At 48.8% G+C, this 27,067-nt stretch overlaps 1 protein-coding gene across 1 annotated transcript; it reads right to left on the bottom strand.

Moving 5' to 3' along the window:
• Positions 1 to 106: 106 nt before the first annotated feature.
• Positions 107 to 24,838, bottom strand: Odad1 (outer dynein arm docking complex subunit 1). The gene is made up of 15 exons (XM_038314042.1): positions 24,327 to 24,838; positions 24,144 to 24,235; positions 23,086 to 23,185; positions 22,530 to 22,719; positions 11,308 to 11,430; positions 11,020 to 11,133; positions 7,565 to 7,632; positions 6,436 to 6,623; positions 6,158 to 6,292; positions 4,582 to 4,664; positions 4,314 to 4,482; positions 1,244 to 1,407; positions 1,072 to 1,169; positions 752 to 830; positions 107 to 678 (listed from the first exon to the last, which is right to left on the bottom strand). Exons 2-15 carry the CDS (start codon positions 24,211 to 24,213, stop codon positions 145 to 147), a joined length of 2,115 nt encoding a protein of 704 aa, XP_038169970.1. The 5' UTR covers positions 24,214 to 24,235; positions 24,327 to 24,838; the 3' UTR covers positions 107 to 144.
• Positions 24,839 to 27,067: the final 2,229 nt, after the last annotated feature.

Below are 27,067 nucleotides of genomic sequence, written 5' to 3'. Positions count from 1 at the left end.
TGGCCGAGGAACTAACAACAAGCAGAGGGTGGGAAGAGATGGGGGAACTCAAGAGGCCTGGGCGGAGAGGGACAGAGAGTTCGGGGAGGAGGGTGACTAAGGCTAGAGAACCTGCCAAGGGCTGGGGCAGGAAGGCCTGCAGGCCTAGTTGTAGCCCCTCGAGTCCTTGCTGGTGGTAGAGGAGCTGGGCCTGGAGGCAGGGAGGCCGCTGGATCCGTGGCCGCCGCTGGATCCGTGGCCGCTGCTGGAGGCGTGGCCTCTACTCAACTCCGATCCCACGCTTTGGCTCTGCTTGCCGCCTCCTGTGCTCTCCTGACCTCGGCTGGTCTCCATGTAGCCAGTGGACCCCAGGTAGCTGCTGGAGCTGCTGTGTTTGAAGCTCCCACGACCCCCCACAGAGCCCCGACTGGACATCAGTACTCCACTGGCACTGACAGAAGCCAAGGTCATAGGACCTGCGGCTGACCCAGAGTCACCAAAGGTGACATGGCTTATGGAGCCGGCGCCACGGCCTCGGCTTGACTTGTGGCTCAGAATGGACTCAGGGACTATGCTGATCCTCTTGGGAGTCCCCAGGCTGGGACCGGACAGGGAGATCTGAGTACTGGAGAAGGCCAGGCTCGGGCTGCTCTCCAGCTTCCTTGAGGCCTCCTCCTGCTGGAGGTCCTGGAGCTCCACCTGGGGGCGGGCAGCATTAGAGTCCCAATGGGCAGCAGACACCCTTGTCCCAGCCCTGGGGCCCCATTCTCACCGACTTCATTACTTGACTCAGCAGCTCCTCCTTGCTCATAGGATAATCCTCTTTGACCACAAAACCTGGGGAGTCCTCCCTCGGTTGGGAGAAACAGAGTCCAGTTTCATAGCTCTGCCTCATACACAGATTCCTCGTTGTCCTGTGCCTCTCCCTTCCCTTTGGAGCCCCAGCACCCCATCTCCCCACTTTCCCACACCCCTCCGAGCTTCACCCTCTGTGCCCCAGAAGGCCATACCCACAAGCCATACCCAAACCCTCCATCCTGACCCTTTTGTCTGCCCCTGGAGTCCGCCCTCCCTGCTCTGTCGGAGCCTCACAGGGTGTCCGGAGGCTGGAGTGGGGTGGTCTTCTTTGGAGGGTCCTCTTGGCTCTGGCCCAGCGCCAGAAGGGCAGCGTCAGCCAAAGGGGTATGGTTCTGAGAGTGTGGAAGCCCGGAGTTAGTGCAGGCCTCACCAAGCGTGGCCCCATAGCCCAGGTCCTGTCACGTACCTGGACCTCAAGGAAAGCCTGCACTACGAGGAGCTGCACCAGACGCTTCTCGATGGTGCTCAAGAAAAGGCGCATGTCCCTATCCCGCAAGTAGGTCTTGACCCCAAGGAGATCCTTGATGACACTGCTGTCACACTGAGCCTTTTCGAAGAGAACCTGGATATCTGGGGCCAGATAGGACATTCTGTCAGGTCACAGCCTTTCTGGAAAGGCAAGACTCAAAGACTGTCTGGGAAGCCTGGCCAGACAGCCAGGCACAATGGCCACCAGCCTCAGAGCTCAAGGGGGTACAGAGCACCTGACGAGATGTCCTTTATGGCACACCTTGGCTGGAAATAAACCTATTTTCCACCAACCCAATAATGCCTGGGCTCAGATCCCACCTGGAATGCATGTATCCCAGAAGACACCCCACTATAGCCCCTCACCCCAGGCCCTCTGGTTAACAGGTGAGCCGGGAACCTTAGAGGCCTCACGCCATCTCTGGACACGCTTTGAACGTACATCTTTGTTTCCTAACGGAGGCTCGGCTGCTCTGCTAGGAACAGCAAACCACCTAACTGTCCCTGTGCTGAGAGAGGGGCAGTTCTGCACAGCCAGATGACTATGGGTCAACTGTGTGTCTCCGGATTCGCTGCTGGGAGTATAAACCTTCCCAGTGCCTCAGAACAGGGTTTATTGGGATGAGACAGGGTTACTTGGAGCACGGTAGCTCCTGATACAAGAGGACAAGTGACGTCACAAAACAGAGGGGAACACACACTTGTACACATGCCTGTGCACACACATGTAAACAAACACATAAAAAATAGTAAAACAGCCAGACATGGTGGAACACACCTTTAATCCAACACTCAGGAGACAGAAACAAGCGGATCTCTGTGAGTTTGAGGCCAGCCTGCTCTATACAGTGAGTTTCAGGACAGTCAATGCTGATACACAGAGAAACCTTGTCTTGAGCATCCCCTCCCCCTTCCTACTAAAAAGAAAAAAGAAAAACGGAGGGGATGTGTGGTGTAGACGTGTGGTGGGGTAAAAGTTCAAGACACTGAAATGAAGCCAGCCAGCGTCAAAGAGTCACAGGGACAGACCCTCCACACAGCCCTCACTCGGAGGGACAGCCCTGCTGGCCTCCAGTCCAGGAGATAAGAATCGCCCGCACTGAAGCTGTGCAGTCCAGCACACAAGATAATGTTCATGCCAGGAGATGGAATATTCAAAACGCAAAGATGAAGACAGCACTAAGCATCCTACGATGCATTACCACACTACCATGTTGTGATGCTGTCAGCACACTTCACGGTATTGACAAATGAGAAATAAATAAAAATAGCACAGGAGTTAATGGAGAAATGAAAAGCCAACAATGAAATGTGGAAATCTCCAGTGCAACTCCACGCGGACTTAACATGGTCATAGACATGCGTGTGCACAGAGAGAAGGGCCACGTGCTGAGCCCTGTCAGGAGCCACAGTCGCCCTGCCACCCCACCATGTCTGCCTCCAGAGACTCAGAAAGAGGAAGTGATGCCTGCGTCAACACCAGGCAGCGTTGGGACCCAATGCAATGCGGTCTCAATTTCAATCTCCTGAAAGCTTGCTCAGCTGCCCTGGAAATGAGGAGGGGACAGGACCAGAGAATAGCACCAGGTCCCCATAGGGAAAAGCAAGGAGAAATCCTCCTAGGGACCACAGGGCCCCACACATGTAACTTCCTCTGTGACAGGCCCAGGCTCTGATATGGAAGCCAAGCCACTAATTACAAAACAGAGCTGATTACATCTCATCGGGTGTAAGATAAATTTCACACAAGAAAGACGGGGGTGGGGGGAGTACCCAACCATACAAAAAAGTACTTCCAAAAGACTGGTGTACAGAACCAATAAACAACCCCCATACCTCTGAACAAGAGAAACTACACTCTAATTCATGGTGGGGCAGGAGAGATGGCACAGCAGTTAAGAGCACTTGTTGCTCTTGCAGAGGACCCGGATTTAATTTCCAGCACTTACATGGTGGTTTGCACCATCTGTAAGACCAGTTCCAGGAGAGCCAATGCCCTCTTCTGATGTCTGTAGCACCAAGCATGCATGTATGTATATACATACATAATGCATGTAGGCAAAACACTGTCACATAAAATATATAAATCCAATTTTTAAAATCTTTAGCTATTTAAAATAGATAAATACAATGTGGACTGGCAATGTGGATCAGCGGGGGAGCCTCTCACTGTCAAGTAGGACAACTCGAGTTAATCCCAAGCCCCTATATAGTAGGAGAGAATTGGCTGCTGCAGGTTGTCCTCTGACCTCACAAATGTATCGTGGCACACTCTTGTGAGCGCTGCAGATACTACAGAGTGCATGGGTGGCGCTGGTGGCACTGGGCGGGGCAGCTGTAACAGATGTGCACATGGAGGCACAAGCGGAAAGATTGCCACAGTGGCCCATAGCTCTTTTCTTTCTTCCTTCCTTTCTTTGGTTTTTCGAGACAGGGTTTCTCTGTGTAACAACCCTATCTCTCTTGGAATTTGCTTTGTAGACCAGGCTGGCCTCGAACTCACAGAGATCCACGTGCCTCCAGATTGCTGGGATTATAGGCATGTGCCACCACCGTCCGGCTGGTGGTCCATATCGTTAATCCCAGCACTTGGGAGGCAGAAGCAGGTGGATCTTTGTGAATCTGAGAGCAGCCTGGTCTATATATGACTTCTAAAACATACAGAACTACATAACAGAGAGACCATACCCCCCCCAAAAAAAAAAAAAACTAAAGAAAAAGAAAGGGAGGAAGACGAGACATTGCTCTGGAGAACTGTTTGCATTTTCCAGTAAATATAAAAGTGCCCTGGCCTATGATCCAACAATCACACACCTGGGCATTCATGAACAGACAGATGGAGGAAAAAATGGATGGATGGACAGACGCACCCCAGATGGGCTGACGGGAAGTGTGGGACGGACAGAGAAGCAAATGCACAACTGGCCATGAGTTGCTTTTTACTAGCCAGCTGCCCACCGCGGCACTGCATCCTTCCTAACGAAGAAGCTGGAGCCTCAGACACTTACCAGCCTTGAGCTTTTCCAGCTGAGCTCGGAGAGCCTGGAGGCGTGCCTCCAACTGCTGGGACTCAGAGCACACCGTGTCCACTTCCTGCTGTAGCGTTCTGCACTGCTGCTCCTGCTGCAGGTGCTGGGTGTCCTGACTGGCATGCTCACTCACTAAAGCCTCCTGCATCTGCAGGACAGGGGCAGGATCTGGGTCCGCTCCAGGCCTAAGGAAGTGGGAGGAGGTATGGGAGGTAGAGAGGGTGTGAGGAGGATGGGCCTGGCTCACCTCTTTAATCTCTTCCTGAAGGTGGTGTAGCTCGGAGTTCTGCTCATTGATGAAGTTAAACTCAGCAAAGTTGCGTTCTTCCACTGGGAGAGAGCAGGGGTCCCGGGACAGCAAGTTAGAAACAGACCGATTCGATCGCTAAGGGCTAAAAGATGACAGAATGAAAGCAGAAAACCAGAGACAGAGCAAACAGGAACAAGGCAAACACAGGCTGTAAAAACTCGGTCATACAGCCTACAGAATGGGAAAAGATCTTCACTAACCCCACATCAGACAGAGGGCTGATCTCCAAAATACACAAAGAACTCAAGAAATTGGACACCAAAAGAACACATAATCCAATAAAAAAAATGGAGTACAGACCTAAACAGAGAACTCTCAACAGAGGAATCTAAAATGGCTGAAAGATACTTAAAGAGATGCTCAACATCCTTAGTCGTCAGAGAAATGCAAATCAAAACAACTCTGAGATTCCATCTTACACCTGTAAGAAAGGCCAAGATCAAAAACACTGGTGACAACTCACGCTAGAGAGGTTATGGGGAAAAGGGAACACTTGTGCATTGCTGGTGGGAATGCAAGCTGGTACAACCCCTTTGGATATCAGTGTGGCAATTTCTCAGAATATTGGGAAACAACCTTCCTCAAGAACCAGTAATACCACTTTTGGGTATATATCCAAAGGATGCTCAATCATGTCACAAGGACATGTGCTCAACTATGTTCATAGCAGCTTTGTTTGTCATAGCCAGAACCTGGAAACAACCTAAATGCCCCTTCTACTGAAGAATGGATTAGAAAAATGTGGTACATTTTCACAATGGAGTACTACACAGCAGAAAAAAATAATGACAGCTTGAATTTTGCAGGAAAATGGATAGAACTAGAAAACATTATTTTGAGTGAGGTAACCCAGACCCAGAAAGACAATTATCACATGTACTCACTCATAGGTGGTTTTTTAACATAAAGCAAAGAAAACCAGCCCACAAATCACAATCCCAGAGAACTTAGACAACAATGCGGACACTAAGAGAGACTTACATAGATCTAATCTACATGGGAAATAGAAAGTATAAAAAGACAAGATCTCCTGAGTAAATTGGGAGCATGGGGACCTTGGGGAGGACTGAAGGAGGGAGGGGAGAGGCAGGGAGGAGAGCAGAGAAAAATGTAGAGCTCAATAAATATCAATAAAAAAATACACCTAAAAAAAAACTCTGTCATAGCAAGAGACGGTGACGGCCACAGAGAGGCACCGCACGCTCAGAGAGACGGAGCACAGTAAAATGAGATCCGGGAAGACCCAGGAAACAATCCACGGCAGGAAGATAGGAAACAGAGCTGAGGGACAAATGTGGAGAGAGGAAGCCCAAGAGAGATGGAAACACGTGGAAAGAAGAAATCAGAGATGCCGACCCAAGGAAGGGACCCCCGAGGGAGAAAGGTTAAGGGGGACTCAAAGCAATAGAAGGGCGACTGGAGACAGGTGGAGTTCCTAGGGCAAGGCAAGGCGCATGGCCAATACTGGCAGGGCTGGGCAACCCCACCTCGCGTCCACCCTGTGCCCACTCACGCTCCAGGTATTTCTCCACCAACAGGTCAGGGTCGCTCTCGCCGGTCAGCTGGGCCAGTTTGTTCAGAGCGTCCTCATAACGTAATACTAGTTTCTCTTGGGAGGTCTTTCGGAGTCCTTCTGCCACCTCCCAGGCTGTGGGGAAAAAAGCGATGTTGAGGGCTCCAGAGTCCCCAACAACCCCGCCCTCCCCAACAGGTTCTACCCACTCACTGGCTCCACTATCCTCCTTTGCCCCTCCTTCTCCCCCGTGAGCTTCACCCTCTCTGAGGCCTCACCTCGCTGCTCTTGCTTCTGCACAACGTCAGGATCCGGCTGTCTGTCATGGTTCTTGAGCTTGAGGAATCGGTGCAGCTGTTCCAGATGCGAGATCTGTCGTTGCAAGATCTGTGCTTCTGTCTCACTCTGCGCCACCTCCTTCTCTGCGCGCTCCCGCAGCAGGCCCATCTTGGTCTTGGCCTCTTCCCTGGGGGAGGAAGGGCATGTCAATAAAAACAGAAGATGGAGTCAGCAGGCCTGGGGGATGACAGTGCCAGCTGGCTTCACGAAGATGCTCACAAAAGGCAGAGAATGTTCTAGGCTAGAAGGGCTAGGTCAGGATGAGGCCAGATATGACAAGCCTGGTGGACACACAGGGGACACAGAGGCCAGGAATCATGTGGCCAGTTACTCAGAAGGGCAAAGGAAGTGACCAGGCCTTGCCAAAGATTATTCCCAGGTGCAGGTGCAGAAAGGGCAGCCTGGGTAACACTGCAGTGTGAATGGCCTGTAGCTAGAAACTGGCTGCACTCCAGCTGGGCACACTCAGTCACAGCCCATCAGAACGGGGATCGGGGGAGCGCCTGTTGACGCCCTGTCCTGCTTTGCCCAAAGGATCACATCTCCACCAGCCTTGCGGGGGGGGGGGGGGGAGGGCTCCTCCCAGAGCCACCCCTAACCCAAGGACCACTCCCCAGAACAGAAACCTGCCTGTCCCTGTGCCCCCCACTGCCTATCCACGCCAAGTAGCTAAATGGATGGCCACTATAGGCCATCAGGCAGAGAATGGTGTAGCCAATCAGATTCCCTCCCTCAGAGTTAGAACTGAGAGAACAAGGTGAGAACAAGACCAAGGATAGGAGGACACCTGCAAGGAAGGGCAGATGTCACAAGCCAGCAAAGGTGCGGAGAAGGCCAACTCCGCAGCTACAGCTACTGACTAATTGCTCTCCACAGCCAGAGGCCTCCAGGGCCCCCAGGCCCTGGTAACCAGCCCTAAGTATGCCTGAAGCTGTCACAGACAAAACTGCCTGTTTACATGCACCCAAGGATCAGGGTCTGGCAGGAGACATGGGTATCTTTGTGAATCTCCAACCTTCCGGCCCTCACCCCTACTGTCTCTGCTACCCAAGTGCCCTGGGGACTTGCCTGGCAGTGTAAGCAGAGGTAGAGGACGTGCTGAGAGCTCCAACCGTCTCCCGAAGCGAGTGGATCTCCTGCAGGGACACAGTGAGCTGACTTCCTCCAGCCTTCCCACCAACAAGGGCAGACCTAGGCTACCCCTGCAGAGCAGCTGTCCAGGAAAGGGCTTTTTGTTCTGTTTGCAGAGAGGGCGGGATTTTGCTTTTGTTTTTTGAGATGGAATCTCACCTGTCCTTAACCTACATAGACCAGACTGACCTTGAATCAGAAAAGGGGTTTTAATGAGGTCCCAAATGAGAGGAAAATCAGGAGGACTCGTGGCACAGATAACTGGAGCTCACTTGGAGACCACCCAGAAGGACCAGTCCAACTTGACCACCACTTGGAAACCTGCTTGGATGTCATTACTATACTGGGATTCAATGTGCTGTATCCACCAAGGGTCTTGGGATGGGAGGCTGAGTGCCAATACTGGGAAGTAGTTGGACTTTTTAAAGGTAGGGCCTACTGTGAGCTTGGTAAAACCAATGACCTCGACACACACACACACACACAGAGAGAGAGAGAGAGAGAGAGAGAGAGAGAGAGAGAGAGCAGAGAGAGAGAGAGAGAGAGAGAGAGAGAGAGAGAGAGAGAGAGAGAGAGAGAGAGAGAGAGAGAAAATCTTAAAAATAAAAATTAAAAAAAAAACCAATGACCTCAGAAGAGACCAAAGTTGTTCCTCCAGGTCCAACCCTCTGCTTCTCCCTCACTTGACATCTCCCTCATGCCTATGTTCTGCCCATCATACTATCTGTCACGATGTGGAGACCAAGGTCCTAGGCAACGTAGTCCTGCGCAGTTTGGTTTCTTCACCTCCAGTACTGTGAGCCTCTTTGCTCTCCAACATTCCAGGTCTCAGATACTTTGATTAACTGACAGACCAACATATAATGTGACCTTACAGCTCTGTTTTCTAGCTACAGAAGTAGCCATGTGTCTTCGGGAGAATGGAAGGAACAGCAGAGACATCACACATCCATCTACAGACACAGAGAAGCAAACACACACAAACACACCTTGTTGAAAAGAACCCAGCAGTAGATAGCCAGAAACTGAGGAAACTGGTAATACAGGGCCACCAGATCTGAAGGAGACGGGGAGGAGCTGTGCTGAGGGCCACCAGATCTGAGGGAGACGGGGAGGAGCTGTGCCGATGTTTCCTGGAATGGTTTTTGGAGGTTTAGCTTGGTTTTATAGGGCCGGGGGTCTTGGCAGGAGCTTGGGCAGGAGCTACAGAGCCACACTCCAGTTCTTTTCATTTTGAGACAGGGTACAGATCTGTAGCCCAGGCTGGCCTGCAGCTGCCTTGCAGTCTCTGCTCCAGAGAGACATGCAGATAGATACATGAGAGTGTGCCAGCCCTTCTGGAACAGTTTTTGTTTAACTTGTTAGTGTTTTACAGATTTATAAGATAAATTAAGTCAACAAAGACATCAGAGAAAACTAAAAGTGAACAAGGCAGGGCTGCACCTCAGCGTTAAAGTTCAACCAAAACCACACCATAAAATAACTGATCACCACCAGGTGGTGGTGGCACACGCCTTTAATCCCAGCACTTGGGAGGCAGAGGCAGGTGGATCTCTGTGAGTTCGAATCCAGCCTGGTCTACAAGAGCTAGTTCCAGAACAGGGTCCAAAAGCAACACAGAGAGAAAAAAAAAACAAACCTGATCACCAATAAAGTAAGTGAAGCTGACTGTGCCCAGATGAAAAGCAGAAGCATGGGGAAGACAGGGAAACAAGGAGTGGTCAGGGAGGTCCCTAACACACACCCAAGCCCTCCTAGGGGAAAGGAGAGACTGACAGCAAGGGCGGCCACCCAACAGTGTGTTGCTGACAGTCGGTATGTCCAGAGGACGAAAGCTGTGTGGAGGAGCAGAGGAGGGTGCAACACAGTCACAGTGGGGTCACTTGTGCCTAAACCTTGACTTTCCAATGCCTAATCACCACCAGGAAAAATATAGGACTTCGGAGAGAAGGGCCTGAAGGTTGATAGTTCAATTCCCGGCACCCCCATTGGGCAGTTCACTACCTCCTTGCACATATGTACAAACTCACAAACACACATGCACACAATTAAATATGAAAAACAAAATATTTTTAAGAGAAAGAAAATGGGGGCTGGAGAGATGGCTCAGAGGTTAAGAGCACTGGCTGCTCTTCCAGAGGTCCTGAGTTCAATTCCCAGCACCCACATGGCAGCTCACAACCTGGTGCCCTCTTCTGGCGGGCAGGCAAACATGCAGACAGAACATTGTATACGTAATAAATAAATAATTTTAAAAAGAGAGAAAGAAAACAGGAACTTGTTGGAGAAATAACAAAGTGTGGGGCAAGGGCAGGAAAGGTAATGAGACCATGGCACTTCCTCTGCTGGGAAGCAGAGACACTCACAAAAGGATTAGAGAGGGGAGGACAGGACAGGAGAGGAGAGGGGGCATAGACAGGGCAGGGAGGGGACGGGAAGATGCACCCAGAGGACCAGGTGTCAGAGTGACTGTGGACTTTCATCTTGAAGTCACAATGCTGAACCTAGTAAGAATGTGACGCCAGCTGGGGCAGTGGGAATGTCAGGCAAGGACGTTAGCGGCCACTGAGACCACACAGTGGGAGCTCCAGTAGAACTCCTGTCATCGGAGGAGATTCGATTCCACAGCATCTCCTTCTTGGCTAGGAAGGACTCGAACAACTTCTTTTTAACATGGCATCCTTCAACAGGGTACTACACAAAGCTGCTGGTACCCACAGGGACCTCCACAAAACACAGCTGGACCAGACACTTCCAAAATACCAGTTATGGAGCCAGAGGGGCGGGGATGGGGTGGGGTGGGAAAGTAGGCAGAGAGAAACTAACTAAGGTTGAGGCAGAGACAGAGACTAAGAGAGATACAAGGGACAAAGAGAGACAAATTACCAATTTCAGCCAAGTATGGTAGCTCACTTCTGTAATCCCAGAACTAGGGAGGCTGAGGCAGGAGGATTGCCAGGAGTTCAAGTCTAGCTTGGGTTATAAAGTAAGACTCCCAAGGAACCTATATGTATGTACATATATGAACACATACACATGTCCTGGTGAAGGACATATAAAGGTTCTGTGTATAATTTTCACTTCTTTTATATAAGTTTGAAATTGTTTTGATATAAAAATATTATAAAAGGGGGTGGAAGAAGGAAGGAAGGAAGGAAGGAAGGAAGGAAGGAAGGAAGGAAGGAAGGAAGCAAAGAAAGAAAGAGGAAGGTAGGGCAGGTTGGCTCTTCAAAGGGCTTCCTCTCTTCCCCGTCCTAAGCCTGCAGGGGCTGAGTCGAGGTGAGCCGTGCTCTTCCTCTCTCCCCTGCACTGAGGTGAACCTGGGCTCTAGGAGCTATGCCTGGGACATCGGGCTGGAGAGGGGTGACAAGGTCAGGGCTCCTTTCCCCCACCTTCTTCAGCTTGCGGTCCATGTTCAGGTACCGGCCCCTCTCAATGCGCAGCAAGTCCAGCTCCTCCCGCAGGGCTGCATTCCTCACCAGCTGGATGTCAAAGTGACAGGTGACCTGGGGAGGGTGTTCAAGCATTTATGAGGTAGGTCCAGGACCTGCCAGAGGTGGGGACCACCCTGTTTCCTCTATGGGAGCCGGAAACCTACCCACCCCAGGGCCCTTTGATCTCCTAATGGGACTCCTAAGCCCACAGTGTCTGTCCACAGTGCCGGAGCCCAAGGCACACACCCTGTCCAGCTGGTCTTCTAGGATCTGGATCCTTCTCTGAATCTTCATCTTCTGATTTAAGATGACACCAGGGGCCGAGGCTTTCTTACTCTGGGTGAGGATATGGTTCTCCCACTCCTGGATCTGGAGAGAAGCAGCGCTGTCACCGTCTGAGAAGGAGCATCAGTCCCTGTCGTCCCTGCAGCCACTGGGCCCAAGTCTGCGCAACTACGGGCTGTGGTCCAAGAGAGCCAGAGCCAGCTCTACCCCTCCTGACGGCATCTTTGGTTTTTGTGTAGTTCATTCTGATTCTGGTTTGTTGTTTGGTTTTTGTTGTTTTTTGTTTGTTTGTTTTGGGTTTGGGTTTTCCAGACAGGGTTTCTCCGTAGCTTTGGAGCCTGTCCTGGAACTAGCTCTGTAGGCCAGGCTAGCCTCAAACTCACAGATCCACCTACCTTTGTTGTTGTTGTTGGTGGTGGTGGTGTTGGTTCTGGTTTTTGAGACAGGGTCTCACTGTATATCCCTGGTTGTCCTGTAACTCACTATGAAGGATGGCCTTGAACTCAGAGATTCACCTGCCTCTGACTCTCCTGATGGAAGGATTACATCGCTGCTATCATGGTCCAGAAAGAGGACCTCAGGATGTGACCTAGACACAAGTTACCAACAGAGTGGGACCAGGACAGCCAGAGCAACAAGGTGAGACCCTGAGGAGGCAGGGATGGCTCCCCCTGAGCACAACCCAGCCAATACTGTGATCTTGGACAGTGATCCCCAGAGCTGAGAATCAATTTCCAGTGGAGCACCCCAGAAGGAGACCTAGTTCCAGAAACCTTGGCAAGCACACACATGCACCAACTCCAGCCTTTTCCATGGACATGTAACATGTGCAACAGCACACAGCACACGGGTCTAACAGACGTGCCTAGTGGCTTGAGGACTTACCACAAGGTGGCAGTATTTGCCTCTCAGCAAGGTGACATTTTCCTGAACCAGTTTTCAGTGGTTGCTCTGATAAAAATCAAATCAAAACCCAAAAATGCTACCATTGGGGGAAACTGAGCAAAATGTACAGGGGGAATCTCTTCACCATTCTTAAAATATCAAGTGAATCCACAAACACTACAATTAAATTTTCAGTCACAACACTGGGCTTGGTGGTGCACATCTTTAATTCCAGCATGAAATAGTCAGAGGCAGCTGGGTCTCTGTGAGAACAGCCAGGTCTACACAGTGAGACCAGCACAGCCAGAGCTACATAGTGAAACCCTGTCTCAAAAGGCAAACAAACAAAAAAAAGCCAGGTAGCGATGCCCAAACCTTTATTCTCAGCACTTGGGAGTTCAAGGCCAGCCTGATCTACAGAGTGAGTTTCAGGACAGCCAGGGCTACACAGAGAAAGCCTGTCGGGTGAAAATACTTTTTCAATAACACTTTTTGTTCATTTTCAATTCTGAGAGTTAATTCTATGCAATACAGAGCAGATGCCCTGAGGGCCCTCGGTGTGGGTTGAGCAGCAGGCCAACTCAGAAATGAAAGGAGGAGCAGAGCCAAGTGCACACACCCAAATGGTGACCTTCAAGAATAAGCTATGGAGCTGGAGAACTGGCTCAGCAGTTAAGAGCGCGGTTGAGAGTCGTGCAGAGAACCAGTGTTCAGTTCCCAGCACTTGGCATGATGCACAACCACCTAGAACTCCAGCCCTAGGGGAATCCGACGCCCTCTGCTGGCCTGCACAGGTACCTCGATGCACACACACTTCACACAATAAAAAGAAATTTTAAAAAATTAAATAGGAACATATTGAATCTATACATATTATTTTTACAAATCGCTCCTGACCTCTTGTGACCCAAACAGTGGGCTGCTGGAACTGTGCTGGCTAAAGCATTCCTGCCAAACGCCCAGCATTGGGGCGCTAGGACAAGTCACAACCCACAGGCTTGTTGGGACTCCCCGGCAGGGCTACACTGCTGCTGTGGGAACCGACCACTCTATCTGCACGGCTGCACTAGTCAGTTTCCACTACTGCAACGACAGCAGTGAAAGAGAAGGCGTGAGGCTTGCAGATCGAGGAGTGTCAGGCCTCTATCAGCGTCCCCTTGCTTTGGATGCTGGAGAAGGCCCTAGGGAGGGATGGCTGAGTGCCAGCATCAGAACAAACCCATCCACAAGGATCCAGGATGCCAAGACAGAAAGACAGGGTCCCACTACTCCCTTCAAAGGCATATCCCCAGTAACCTAAGGACTTCCCATGAAGCCCCATCTTTTTAACTTTTTACTGATTCTTTGTGAATTTCATGTCATGTACCCCAATCCCACTCATCTCCCTATCCCTCTATATCTGCCTTTTGCCCTTGAACCGTCCCCCCTCAAAAGAAAACAAAAAATAAAAGTATTAAAAAATTAAAAGGCAGTGGTGGTGCACACCTTTAATCGCAGCACTTGGGAGGCAGAAGTAGTTCTGTATGAGTTCAAGTCCAACCTGGTCTACAGAGCGAGTTCCAAGACAGGCCCCTATCTTGAAACTCTATCTCAAAAAAATTTTTTACTTAAAATGCAAATTAAAAATATCTCACAGTGGAAGCTGCAGTGTGCCACGGTGTATCAACCAGTCTACCCTTTGCCCAAACAGTTTTACTTGCAAATGCTCATTGCAATGAGTCAGTGGTCTGGTTCCAGGCCCCTAACTTTCGCTATATTACTGGAATCACATGGAGATTCCTCTCAGATGTCCTGTGTCGAGGAGATCCTGCATTTTGGTTCCTCAGGGCCAGCACTTCACACACTCCAGCAGACCTTAGCTGGGTAGATCGATGCTGGGGTGGGCCAACTCAAAGCCCTGGGTCTGGGCCTGTGTGGTAGCTGAGTTGGTCAGCCCACTCCATCTCCTGCACTACCAGGGCCAACTCTCTGCTTTGCTGAGGTGGGGGCAGGTGGAGCCAGCTCCCCTGCTCTAGGCTTCAAGGTCAGCCCTCCCACACTGACCCTGGGATGTGCAGGGAGCCAGTATAGTGGTATATTATTTGTTTAAATAAATTAAGCTTGCCTGAAGATCAGAGGGCAAAGAAGCCATACTAGTCAGCCAAATGGGCCAGACAGGGAATAGTGGCACATACCTTTTAATTCCAGGACTCAGGAGACAGAGGCAGACAGATCTCTGTGAGTTCAGGGCCACCCTGGGCTACACAAGACTGAGTCTGTCTAAAAGAGAAACAGAGCTTGCACAAAGATGATCCCAGCAGTTGGGATCACATGTCTTTAATTTTTTAATATTTACTTTTATTTCACTTGCATTAGTATTTTGCCTCTAAATATGTCTGTGTGAGGGTATCAGATATTGGCATTAGAGACAGTTGTTAGCTGCCACGTGTGTGGGTGCTGAAAATTAAACTCAAGTCCTCTGGAAGAGCAGCCAGTGTTCTTAACCACTGAGCATCTCTCCATCCCCTGGGATCACAGGCCCTTAAACCCAACACTGGGGAGGTGGAGACAGGAGTGATATGGCCGGGAAGAGAGAGAAATATAAAGGGGAAGAGACAGGAACTCAGCGGAGTGTGGAGTCTGAGGGTTCATGGAGACCAGATTTCACCCCTTCTGTCTAAAGATTTGATAGTGGTAAAACATCTCTCTAGTGGTTGGCTGCTTTGCTTTTTTTCTGACCTTTAGTTTGAACCCCAATATCTGTCTCTGGGTTTTTATTATTGGCGCCCAATGTTTGGGGTACAAATTCACAAAAAGCCATTTGCCTGTGGCTTTATACTCATTGGCATAGGCTAGAGTTACACACGGCCAGAGTCACTACCCTACCGGCTAGGTTTTTCCTTTTTCTCCCTGAACCTCCTTCTCAGGCTGCTGCCAAATGAAGTAGCTGCCTTGAAACCCAGCCAGGCCTTTACTGTTCTACACAGCAGCAGTCAGCCTCACATTTTCACCAACATCGACAGCCGAATTGGTAGACAATTGGGAATTCTTAAAGTGAGGAATTATTTAAAAGAGAGTCTTTTTCACACATTAAAAAAAAAAACTGGAAACACCTCAACATAAAGCCAGCCACACTGAACCTTATAGAAGAGAAAGTGGGAAGTACACTTAAACACATTGACACAGGGAACCACTTCCTAAATATAACCCCAGCAGCACAGACACTGAGAGAAATAATTAATAAACAGGACCTCCTGAAACTAAAGAGCTTCTGTAAAGCAAAGGACACAATCAACAAGACAAAACGACAACCTACAGAATAGGAAAAGATCTTCACTAACCCCACATCAGACAGAGGGCTGATCTCCAAAATACACAAAGAACTCAAAAAATTGGACACCAAAGAACACATAATCCAATTTTTAAAAATGGATTACAGACCTGAAACAGAGAACTCTCAACAGAGGAATCTAAAATGGCTGAAAGACACTTAAGGAAATGTTTATTATCCTTAGTCATCAGAGAAATGCAAATCAAAACAACTCTGAGATTCCATCTTACACCTGTAAGAACTGCCAAGATCAAAAACACTGATGACAACTTATACTGGAGAGGTTGTGGGGAAAAGGTAACACTTCTGCATCGCTGGTGGGAATGCAAGCTGGTACAACCCCTTTGGATGTCAGTGTGGCAATTTCTCAGAAAATTAGGAAACAATCTTCCTCAAGACCCAAAAATACCACTTTTGAGTATATATCCAAAGGATGCTCAATCATGCCACAAGGACATGTGCTCAACTATGTTCATAGCAGCTTTGTTTGTCATAGCCAGAACCTGGAAACAACCTAAATGACCCTAGACCAAAGAATGGATAAAGAAAATGTGGTACATTTACACAATGGAGTACTACACAACAGAAAAAAAATGACATTTTAAATTTTGCAGGAAAATGGATGGAGCTATAAAATATTATTTTGAGTGAGGTAACCCAGACCCAGAAAGACAATTATCACATGTACTCACTCATAGGTGGTTTTTAAACATAAAGTAAAGAAAGCCAGCCTACAAACCACAATCCCAGAGAACTTAGACAACAATGAGGACACTAAGAAAGACTTATATAGATCTAATCTACATGGGAAATAGAAAGTATAAAAAGACAAGATCTCCTGAGTAAATTGGGAGCATGGGAATCTTGGGGGAGGATTGAGGGGGGAAGGGAGAGGCAGGGAGGAGAGCAGAAAAAAATGTAGAGCTCAATAAATATCAATTAAAAAAAAGAAAAAGAAAACAGAAAAAAAACCTGGAAACACCATTACATTGGAGGGAATTGTGTCTCTGTATGATAATATGCTGAACAGTCTAAAAATGGAACAATTAAATGAGAAGATAACTAATTTAGATGGGATTTATGTATTTTCAGCTGTAAACAATATCAGCATTATCATTTTTGTTTTATCACTAAAAAGGTTGGTTAATCTGAGTGCTAAGATACTGACTGAGTGCTAAGAGCACTGACTGTTCTTCCAGAGGACCTGAGTTCAATTCCCAGCAACCACATGGTGGCTCACAACCATCTGTAATGAGATCTGGTGCCCTCGTCTGGCCTGCAGGCATACATGAAGGCAGACTGTTGTATATATAATAAATAAATAAAATCTTAAAAAAAAAAAGATACAGGCCTTAGAGAAACCTAATAAAACAGATCACAGAGATAATCAAATCCAGACAGAGGAATTTAATGGAGCACCAATTCCAGTGTTCCGTTTTAAGATTTGAAAGGAACAGCATAAGGTTTTCAAACAACCAATCTTAATATATCCAGGAACCCTACAGGAATTGCCAAATGGCAGAGGCTCTGTTACAGCTAACTGGACTCCTGTGACAATGTCAGATTTAAGGAGATTCAAAGAAGCAATAGTCTCCTATGGCATGCAATCACTTTGTGAAGCAATTGTTAAACTCATGGTCAGTTCCTAATAGAATTATCCCTAATGACTGGATAGAGCTGGTTAAAGCTGTTTCAGAGCAACAATTACCATGGAGTACCTAGGTCAGAGAAGAGGATAAGACTATGGAACAATGGAGCAAAGCTAGAAGTGAGGAACTCTCTCAAGATCAAATTCTTGGAGAAGGAAATTATGCTACTGTAGAAAGTCGATCTCTATATGATAGTCACATCCTGGCTTTATGCAGTACAGCAGCTTTGAATGCTTGGGATAGAATTGAAGAAGGAAAGAAGATTGAATCATTTACTAAAGTCATACAGAGCTCAAAAGAAACCTTCACAGATTTCTCACAAAGACTGACATCAGCAGTAAACAGAATAAATGACACCAAATTCAGAAGCTTAGATAGCAGAGGTGATTTCCAGGGGATTGAAGAAAAATCAAAATGTCATGTGTTTCAATTGTGGCAACCAAGATCACCTTAAAAGAGACTGTAAACAGGGCATTTCTAGAAATATTTTTCCTAAGCCTAATCCATTCAGAATGCACCTCTCTTCTAGATTATGCAGATAGTGTGACAAAGACAGGCATTGGACTAATAAATGTAGGTCAACGAGGAATATTCAAGGAAATCCTTTGTCATCAGGAAACTCCATCAGGGGCCTCTCCCAGGACCCTGTGCCAAATCTGGTTCAGTCATTTACTGCCATCACAGAAGAAATTTCTTCCCAGAGCAATTAAAGAACCTAATACCTATTGTAAGAAACCATACTGCTGCCGGGCGGTGGTGGCGCACGCCTTTAATCCCAGCACTCGGGAGGCAGAGGCAGGCGGATCTCTGTGAGTTCGAGACCAGCCTGGTCTACAAGAGCTAGTTCCAGGACAGGCTCCAAAGCCACAGAGAAACCCTGTCTCAAAAAACCAAAAAAAAAGAAAAAAAAAAAAAGAAACCATACTGCTTTGGGTAATAGAACAGTTATTGAAGAGAGAACAAAAAATTCAGGAGCAACCATAAAGTAAGTACTTTGGCAAACTCCTATAAATGAACAAAGACCAAAAGTAAAAATACAAATAAATGGGTAGGCAAAGGTGTGGACGTAACAATAATTTCATCAGAATTTTGGCATCCAAATTGGTCTCTTCTGGATGCAAATGTTCAGTTTTTAGGGATCTGAGCTTTCTCTCAGGTAAAACAGAGTGGGAAATGGGTCGAAAGCACAGGGACAGAAGGACAGAGAGGAATATTAAAACCATACGTAGCTAACATAATAGTGAATTTGTAGGGATATAATTTGTTACAGCTATGGAATACTCAGATTAACATTCTCCCTAATTTTAGAAATGAACCATAAATTAACGTATGTTTCTGGGGAAAATATTAGAAGGTTCTGTAAGGAACAGTCATTGACCATTCAGGTTGTACAAGAACAGGGCACATGAGCGGGAGAGATGGCTCAGAGGTTAAAAGCACTGACTGCTCCTCCAGAGGTCCTGAGTTCACTTCCCAGCAACCACATGGTGGCTCACAGCCATCTATAATGAGATCTGGTGCCCTCTTCTGGCCTGCTGGCATACATGGAAGGAATGTTATATACATAATAAATAAATAAATCTAAAAAAATTTAAAAAAAGAACAGGCACAGCAGCTGCTGATATTTCAAAAACACCAACAGTCCTACCTTTAAAATGGCTGACAGACAAACTTGTATGGGTTGAGCAATGATCTTTAACAACAGAGAAACCACAGGCCTTAGAACAGCTGGTACAGAAGCAACTAGATGCTCACCACATTGAAGAATCAACCAACCCTTGGAATTCTTCTGTATTTGTTGTTAAAAAGAAATTTGGAAAGTGGGAAATGGTGACAGATCTAAGGCCTGTAATGAGGTGGTGACTCAGCCATTGGACTCCTGGAATTCCTCTACCTTCTCTATTACCTAAAGGATGGTCTCATATAGTTATTGATTTGAAAGATCATTTCTTCACTATATCTTTACAAGAAAAAGACAGAGAAAAATTGCCTCCACAGTGCCTACTTATAATAATTCTCAGTCTGCTAAGCTATATCAATGGAAGATTCTCTCACAGGGAATGTTAAATAGCTCCACCCTGTGCCAGTATTTTGTAGGTCAGTCAATAGAGATGATACGTAAGCAATTCCCCGAATCTATAGTTTAGCATTAAGTGGATGTCATTTTACCATATGATTCAAATGTTTCTGCTCATCTACAGATATATAATGCAAATGATCTCTTTGTAGTCCCAGTCCCATTAAAGATTAAAGCCGGTTTTGGAGTTGGAGTGTGGATCACCTTCTCTAAACCCAAGTATGCTTATTAAAGTAAAATCCAAAATCTCTGTCTCATGTCAGAAGAGCCACCTGATATGGAACAAAAGAAAAACAAATATTTAAGGACTATTTTATTGCCACTAATCTCAGAATCCTTTGGTTTTATAATGACTCTAACAACTTTTCTTAAGGTATAAATTTTCTAAGATTAATACACACGCACACATATATGTATATATTCTACACTTTTTGTCATGATATTAATGGTCATATACCAACTAATTCTAGAAAAGGGCTTCATATACTTTCCTGTACATGATTTTGGGTGTGAGTTTCTATCAGTTTCCTGCAGTGACCCATGAGCTCACATTTTTTTATATTTATTTATTTATTATGCATACAATATTCTGTCTGTGTGTGTCTGCAGGCCAGAAGAGGGCAGCAGACCTCATTTACAGATGGTTGTGAGCCACCATGTGGTTGCCAGGAATTGAACTCAGGACCTTTAGAAGAGCAGGCAATGCTCTTAACCACTGAGCCATGTCTCCAGCCCCCCATGAGCTCACATTTTCTGAAAGTCATTTACCTGCACTTCCTGCATACTCAGTTAATATTATTTTCTTCTTGGATCTCCGAGGGAGTTGAAGACTAAATAGTTATAGTTTTCCTTGTTTACCAGATGCAGAAAGCAAGTTATGATAGATATTAGGTACAAGACTTTGGACTCACCAAGATAGGATAGATATGGAGTATGTTCTCTGATTTGTCAAATGTAGGTGGACTAGACACTGTTGATGTATTTATTACCTGTATATATTGTGTATAGTCATTGTACTTATTGTATATAGTTTTTTCTCATATTAGTTATAGCCTTCTTTTTTATTTTAGACAAAAGGGGAATATGGTGATATATTATTTGTACTTTAATAAATTAAGCTTGCCTGAAGATCAGAGCACAAAGAAGCCATACTAATCAGCCATACAGGTCAGGGAGTGTTTGCATACACTTTTAATTCCAGGACTCAGGAGATAGAGGCAGATGGATCACTGTGAGTTCAGGGCCACCCTGGGGCTACACACAATTGAATCTGTCTAAAATAAAAACAGAGCTCACACAAAGATGATCCCAGCACTTGGGATCGCATGCCTTCAATCCCAGCACTAGGGAGGTGGAGACAGGAGCAATATGGCTGGGTGGAGGGAAGGAGACAGGACCTCACTGGAGTGTGGAGTCTGAGGATTCTTGGAGACAGGATTTCACCCCTTCAGTCTGAAGATTTGGTAGAGATAAAAGGTCTCTAGACTGCTTTGCTTTTCTGATCTTCAGGTTGGACACCACTGTCTGTCTCTTGGTTTTTATTATTCATGCTACAGGCCAGCTCTCCTGCTCACCCTCAGGGTCAGCTCACCTGCACCCACACCACCAGGGCCAGCTCTATGGTGCTGGGCCTACTCTCTCCAGTGCTGCAGCTGGTGAGGGGCAGGGGAAGACCCTCTCTTAGCCTCTAGAAATTGTACTTTGGGTATCTATCCATATTTAAACTGTATCAGCACCATTGATGTCATAGTTCTGGGGTCACTAGGCTCAGGATCTCCCAAAGCTGCAAGCCAGGCATCAAGCAATTGTGAGATGGCTTGAGTTTCATCAAAGAACTGCTCGCAGATGTCCTAGTTAGGGTTTCTGTTGCTGTGATTAAACACCATGAACAAAAAGCAGCTTGGGGAGGACAGGGCTTCTTTCAGCTCACATATCCTGAACACAGCCCGCCGTGAAAGAAGTCTGGGAAGGGAAGGCACCTGACTTTCTCATGGCTTCCTCGGCCTGATTAAGACGGCATTTTCTCAGTTAGGATCCCGCCTCCCAAGTATGTCTAGCTGGTGACACGTCGACACAGCAGCTCACACTGAGAGAGAAGCCCTCTGCTGCCCCTGCCATGTGGCTCTTAGTGCTGGTGGATGTCTTCCCTTCAGTTTGCAGTCTACTAAAATGGGGTCTTTCTGCCATACCCTGGTCAAGGGAGTGACAGCATCACCCTGCCACATTCTGTGAGTTAGCACCACATTGGGCATAACACAACTGAGTCACCTTCAGACCACTTACAAGGCCAGGACAGGAATGTCAGCAGAAGACAATCAGCCAAGCTGCAAGTCAAGGCTTTGAGCTCTCAGAGCTATTTCTCACCATGACTCTGATTCCAGAGGTTTACAAACACGCAAACAAACAAACAAAAACCTTACTGAGGGGCCTGGAGAGATGCTCAGAGGTTAAAAGCACTGATTGCTCTTCCAGAGGACCCAAGTTCAATTGCTAGCACCCACGTGGCAGCTCACACCTGTCTGTAACTCCAGGTATGTGCAGGTAAAAAAATCAGTGAACATAAAACAAAAATAACAAAAAACCTTTCTGAGAACTTAAGAGCTCTAAGACAAAGAAAATTTAGGACCCACTACTTCAAAAAATGCTTCCCAGGGCCCAGCTTTAATCCCAACACTCGGAAGGCAGATCCAGGCAGATCTCTGTGAGTTCAAGGCCACCTGGGTTACATTCTGAGTTACAAGACAGTTAAGGTAAACCTGTCTTTAAAAAAAAAAAAAAAGACAGGTGTAATGGCATGTGCCTTTAATCCCAGCACTCGGGAGGCAGAGGAAGGAAGATTTCCAGGTTCAAGGGCAGCCTGGTCTACAGAGTGGGTACCAGGACAGCAAGGGCTACATAGAGAAATTCCTTCACTTGAGAAAAACAAAACAAAACAAAAAACACACTTCCCAAAATTAGAAAGCCATCTTTTCCAATGGTTAAAGGAATTCAAAGTTGCGTTTTTTCAGCCAAATTTTAGAGCTTGGAAGATATTTTATTATGCTTGGCACATTGCAGGAGGTGGAATTCTTTTGTAGCTCAGCAGGAGAACTTCCAGCAACCTTTCAGCCTCAGTTTTCTGAGTGCTGGTTTTACAAAGGTAAATGCCACCCTTATCTCTGGGTGGAGGCTTCTGGTGGTTCCATCTTTCAGATAAGGTCGCTGTGGCTTAGATTAGATACTACAAAGTCTGATGGGATGACACCCGACTAGGAGAACCCACCTGCTTGTCCAGTGCCCGGGTCTGCTCCTGCAGCGCCTCTGTTTCCGCCTGCACCTGAGCCCTGCACTTGAGTAGACGGTCCATGTCCTCCAAACGCTGGCTGTCTTTCAGTCTCTTGACCTGGCTCTGCGCCACGCTGATCTGCATCTGGAGCTTGGCTCGCAACACCTCCAGTTGCCGAATCTCCTCCCTGTCCGAGAGGAGCGGGGAGGAGGAGGTCCCAACCAGCAAGCCAGCAACGCTCAACAACGACTAGCTCCTGCCGGCTGCCCCTCACTGAGCGCCCCCCCCCCGTGTTTCTCTCAACCCCTTTCCTTCTCTGATTCCTCCCCCTGCTCCTCCCCTACCTTGTCCCTTCCCCAGCACCTGACTCTCTTCTAGATACCGCAGCTCTGGGACCCTGTACCTCCTCCTGTTCCTACCCCCTCTATCCTGTCCCTCTCACTACCACTCTTCTGCCCCTGCTCCTCCCCGACCCCTGTACTTCCCGACCCCTCTTCCCTCCTTCCCTCCTCCTAGGGCTCAGAAGTCCCTTTCCGCTCTTCTGTCAGCTCACAGTTGCTTGCTGATGCGCTGGTGAACCTCCTTGCTGTATGTCCGTCGTTCCCCCTCCATCACCTTGCATTGTCTTTGCAGGCGATTGAGCTCCCAGTCCACTATGGGCGAGACCAGGAAAAGGACTCAAAGTGAATCATGACTGCTACTCGTCCCCAGAACCGAGGAATCCTGCTCCCTTTGGGGTCCTGCAAGCTGCAATTGTACTGCAGCCCCCGCCCTGGCATCATTTGGGACTCCATCTCAGTCCCTGTGTCTCCCAGCCAAAAGGACCCCCGTTTTTTCCTAACCCATTCTGACTGGAGGATGTTCCTGGGAGGCCGCCTGGTCTCTGGCACCTGTGGCTAGAGAAAGTTGCACTCCCTCTTATGCTTCAGTGGGTGGCCTCTCTCCTGATTGCTCCTCCCTCCCTTCGCTTGTCCTCTGGGCTCAGGCTTCATCTCTTCCCGCCGAACCTTCACCCAGTCTCCACTCATGTCCCTACGAAGTTCCTAAGGACTTACCTACACCAGAATGAGCCCTTCCTTCTTAGACACCTCAGCCTAGCGTTCAAGTCCCGAGGAGCCTGCCCTACTCATCCCTTCAATCTTTCCAACCAGTTTCCCAGATTCCTCGCCCCTCAACTGAGAATTGACTCAAACCAGTGTCCACAAGACTGAGAAACCCTACGCTCCTACCCTAGGCTGTTCTCTTCTCCGCGGCTTTTTTTTTTTTTTTGACAGTGTTTTACTATGTAGACCTTGTTGACCTGAAACGCAAACTCCATCCGCGGGTTCCTCGGGCTGTCAGGCTTGGTGCTTTACTCTCTGAACCATCTTAGCGGTCTTCCCCTGGCTATTCTGGATGCTGGAACTCAAACTTCTCCTGAAGTCCGAGGTCTCCCCGGCCACCCCACTGCCTGGCTTGGCCCCTCCACACGTCAGCAGTCCCCTCTGTTCGGGCTCCAATCTGACCTCAGGAAAGGGTGTTCCTGGGAGGCCTCCCCAGCCCTGGCTCTGGAACTTGGAGAAACTGAGCACAGGAGAGGAACTTCAGAGGAGAAATGGAATCATGAATTACCCGGTCCCTCCAGGAAGACCTCGCTTCCTTCTTCGGAGCGGGCGCTCCTGGCTGACATGCCCAAACGCATCTTGGCCACGGAGGCGGCGCTCCTGCAGGGGACATCAGAGCGTGCGAGTCAGAGCGCAGGACGACCAACAGCGCTGCGGCCTCCCTGGGCCTCGATTCCGGGACATCGCTCACCCAAACACACAGTCTGGGTCCCGCCGCTTGACTCTGACTCGGTGCCCGGGCCGCCTCTCCGCACCTCCGAGCGGCCGGCTGGGGGCGGGGGCGAGGTCTCGGCTCTACCTGCTCGAGTGCCTGACCTGTCCGAACTGCTCCACGCTCACTGTTGTGATCTGGTTACTGGGGAGACAAGGGGCCAAAGAAGCTTGAGGACAGCGGCAGGGGAGGGCCGAGAGCAGGGCGGGGCTGAGAAGACCCTAGAACAGGTTCTCAACAAGTGGGTCGGGACCCCTGGGCCGAGGGACCTTTCACAGGGGTCGCATATCAGACATCCTGAACATCAGATATTTACATTACGATTCGTAACAGTAGCAAAATAACAGCTATGAAGTAGCAACGAAAATAACTTTAAGGGTGGAGGTCACCGCAACATGAGGAACTGCATTTAAGGGTCCAGCATTAGGGAGATGGAGAAGCACTAGAAGCTCCTAGAAGGAGCTGAAGCTGGGGTGGGAGCTCCCCTTAGCTCTAAGGGTAAAGGGCGAGGCTACGGGAGGCCCGGTGTTGTAAAAGCGGACGGAGGGACTGCAGGGCCGGGAGGGTCAGGGTCCTGGGAGAGCGGACTAAGGAGGAGGCGCTCTGGGCCTTCAGGGCGGGGACTTCAGTGAGAAGGGGGAGCTTAGGGGCTGGAAAAGGCGGGCTTTAGGCTTTGGGGCGGGCCCTGTCGTTTAAAAGGAGCGCAGTGCGTTGGGACGTCTGGAGGGAGGCTCGGTGCTGGAGGTCAGGATGGGTGCGTGGAGCTCGGCCTCCGGAAGACTAGACTGGGCTAGGCAGGGTCCTTCAGCACCGGTCCAAGAAAAGCCCCTTGGCCCGGCTATTTGGGGAATTTAGGGTTCGGGGAACGCTCACCACGATCTGTTCCTACACAGGCTCACTACGCACGCGCTAGCAACGGCGCGTAGGGCCGAGGCGGAAGTGAGAGTGGGCGGAGCCTCCAGCGGACCCTCCATCTGGCCGAGCTCTTCATCCCACGTGGTCCTCTTGCGAGAGGGCTGTGGGCGCCACTGCCTGCCGGCTGGGTGTGCCTGACGCCTGCGGTTTCCTGTGGGAGGAAGTGGCTACTTGGCAGAGCTCCTCCGAGGCCTGGGCGGGGGAGATCCCGCCACCACCCTTGGTCGTCAGATACTTAGACTTCTACCGGTCACTATTGTTGGGGATTCCCTAAACGCCTCCTCTGGGTACCCCAAGTGCCGAACTGATTAAACTTCAAGGAATGTTAAATCTGTTCAGGCTTCCTCAGCATCTTCTTTGCTCCCAGGCGTGGGATGTGGGATGTAGCCTCCTGTCCCTGCCATGCCAGAGGAACACAAGACTCCACCCCAAGCCCCCAATTTTGTCCTCAGTGACCCACTCGCTACTAAGCACCCTAGGATCAGCTTCCCCAAGTCTGTCCCCCCTCCAGCCACCCTTTCCAAACTTTAGCTTTGGGACTCAAGGGACCCAAGTATTTGCCTTTCTCCAAGAGCCTCTGAACCAGAGTTCCCCTGACTCCACGGGAGTCCCAATGCGTGCTCTAAGCTGCCAAGCCTTGCTCTAGACTGACGCTACCCACTGCGCTACCGTCCTTACAGGTGAACGGAGGACCACGGAGAGGTCCGCAGCGACTTGCCTAGGATCACACAGCCAGTGAGGGCTCCTAGTCTGTGCTGTGTGGGCCCAGCTCCTGCTCTCTCAATCACAGTCCGCCCCGCTCTCACCCTGTCAGAGGTCCACGCATCCATCATTCAGGTCCCCAAGCCCTTACTTCATCAGACCCAGAACTTGGTCGCCTGCCAAGGAATGCAGATATACCCAGTTATCCCCCCACATCCCCTAACTCAGTGTCCTGAGACAGTTCACATCACAGTCCTGGGTCTATACGGCTGTGAGGATTCTAATGGCCTCCCACAACACTCAGAGGAAAATCCGGGTTCCACATGAATGTCAAGTGAGTCCTCCGACGTCCCTACTCACCACACCCTAGACTGCCTGTGCTCCAGCCACACTGGCCCTCTGTCTGCTCCCCCAACAACAGGAGCTTGTTCTCAGGGCCTGAACAATTTTCTTTTCCCCCTGGTGTCCAAGTGACTCCTTTCCTTGAATCTCAGCTCAGATATCACATCCTCCAAGAGACCTTCCAGGAGTATCCTGTTTTTCTTAGCCCCAACCCATCCACCCACCCAGTCATTATTCCCATACTCATTTTTCATAACTGGCAGTATAGTGTACCCACTATACAGATTAGCACACTGAGGCCCAGGAAAAGGAAATAATCTACCCAAAGTCACACAACCAGAAAATCGTTGGCATTCTTAAAGGCTACATCCTGCTCCTTTCCACGGATTCATACTTCTTGTCCCATCTCAGAGTCAGACAAAAGTTTGACCTATGTCACAGGAGTCATTCTCAGCCCCAAACTCCATCAAAGAAAGCAAGCATTCTGTCCAAGGTCATGTGCCCCACCCCAGGGCCCCAAAGCTTTCTCATCTGAGCCCTGAAAGGAGGTCCCAGAACATGCCCACTGTATGACTGGGTGGGCAGAGAATCAGGAACCAAGTCCTTGTGCCCTCCCCTGAGTACAGAACTCAGCTGGGCGAGGCCAAAGTGGATATAAAAGGGTTGGTATATATTGAGAGTTAAGAGACGCAGAAACCACCACGGGAGAGAAAGAAGGGGAGGGAGGGGAAAGGAGAGATAGAAGGGTGCTGGTAAGGGGC

The sequence above is a fragment of the Arvicola amphibius genome, chromosome 12 (assembly GCF_903992535.2).
Source record: "Arvicola amphibius chromosome 12, mArvAmp1.2, whole genome shotgun sequence".
In the NCBI taxonomy this organism is placed as follows: Eukaryota; Metazoa; Chordata; class Mammalia; order Rodentia; family Cricetidae; genus Arvicola; species Arvicola amphibius.
The sequence above is the reverse complement of the archived record's forward strand: the minus strand, read 5'-3'. Positions and strand labels throughout refer to the sequence as shown.

Excerpts from the sequence above, each read along its gene's own strand:
- Odad1 (XM_038314042.1), bottom strand. The coding sequence starts at position 24,213 with ATGCGTTTGGGCATGTCAGCCAGGAGCGCCCGCTCCGAAGAAGGAAGC. Across the intron at positions 7,633-11,019 it reads TGGACCGCAAGCTGAAGAAG|GAGATCCACTCGCTTCGGGA; the intron begins GTGGGGGAAAGG and ends GTGTCCCTGCAG. Across the intron at positions 1,408-4,313 it reads GCTGGAAAAGCTCAAGGCTG|ATATCCAGGTTCTCTTCGAA; the intron begins GTAAGTGTCTGA and ends ATCTGGCCCCAG.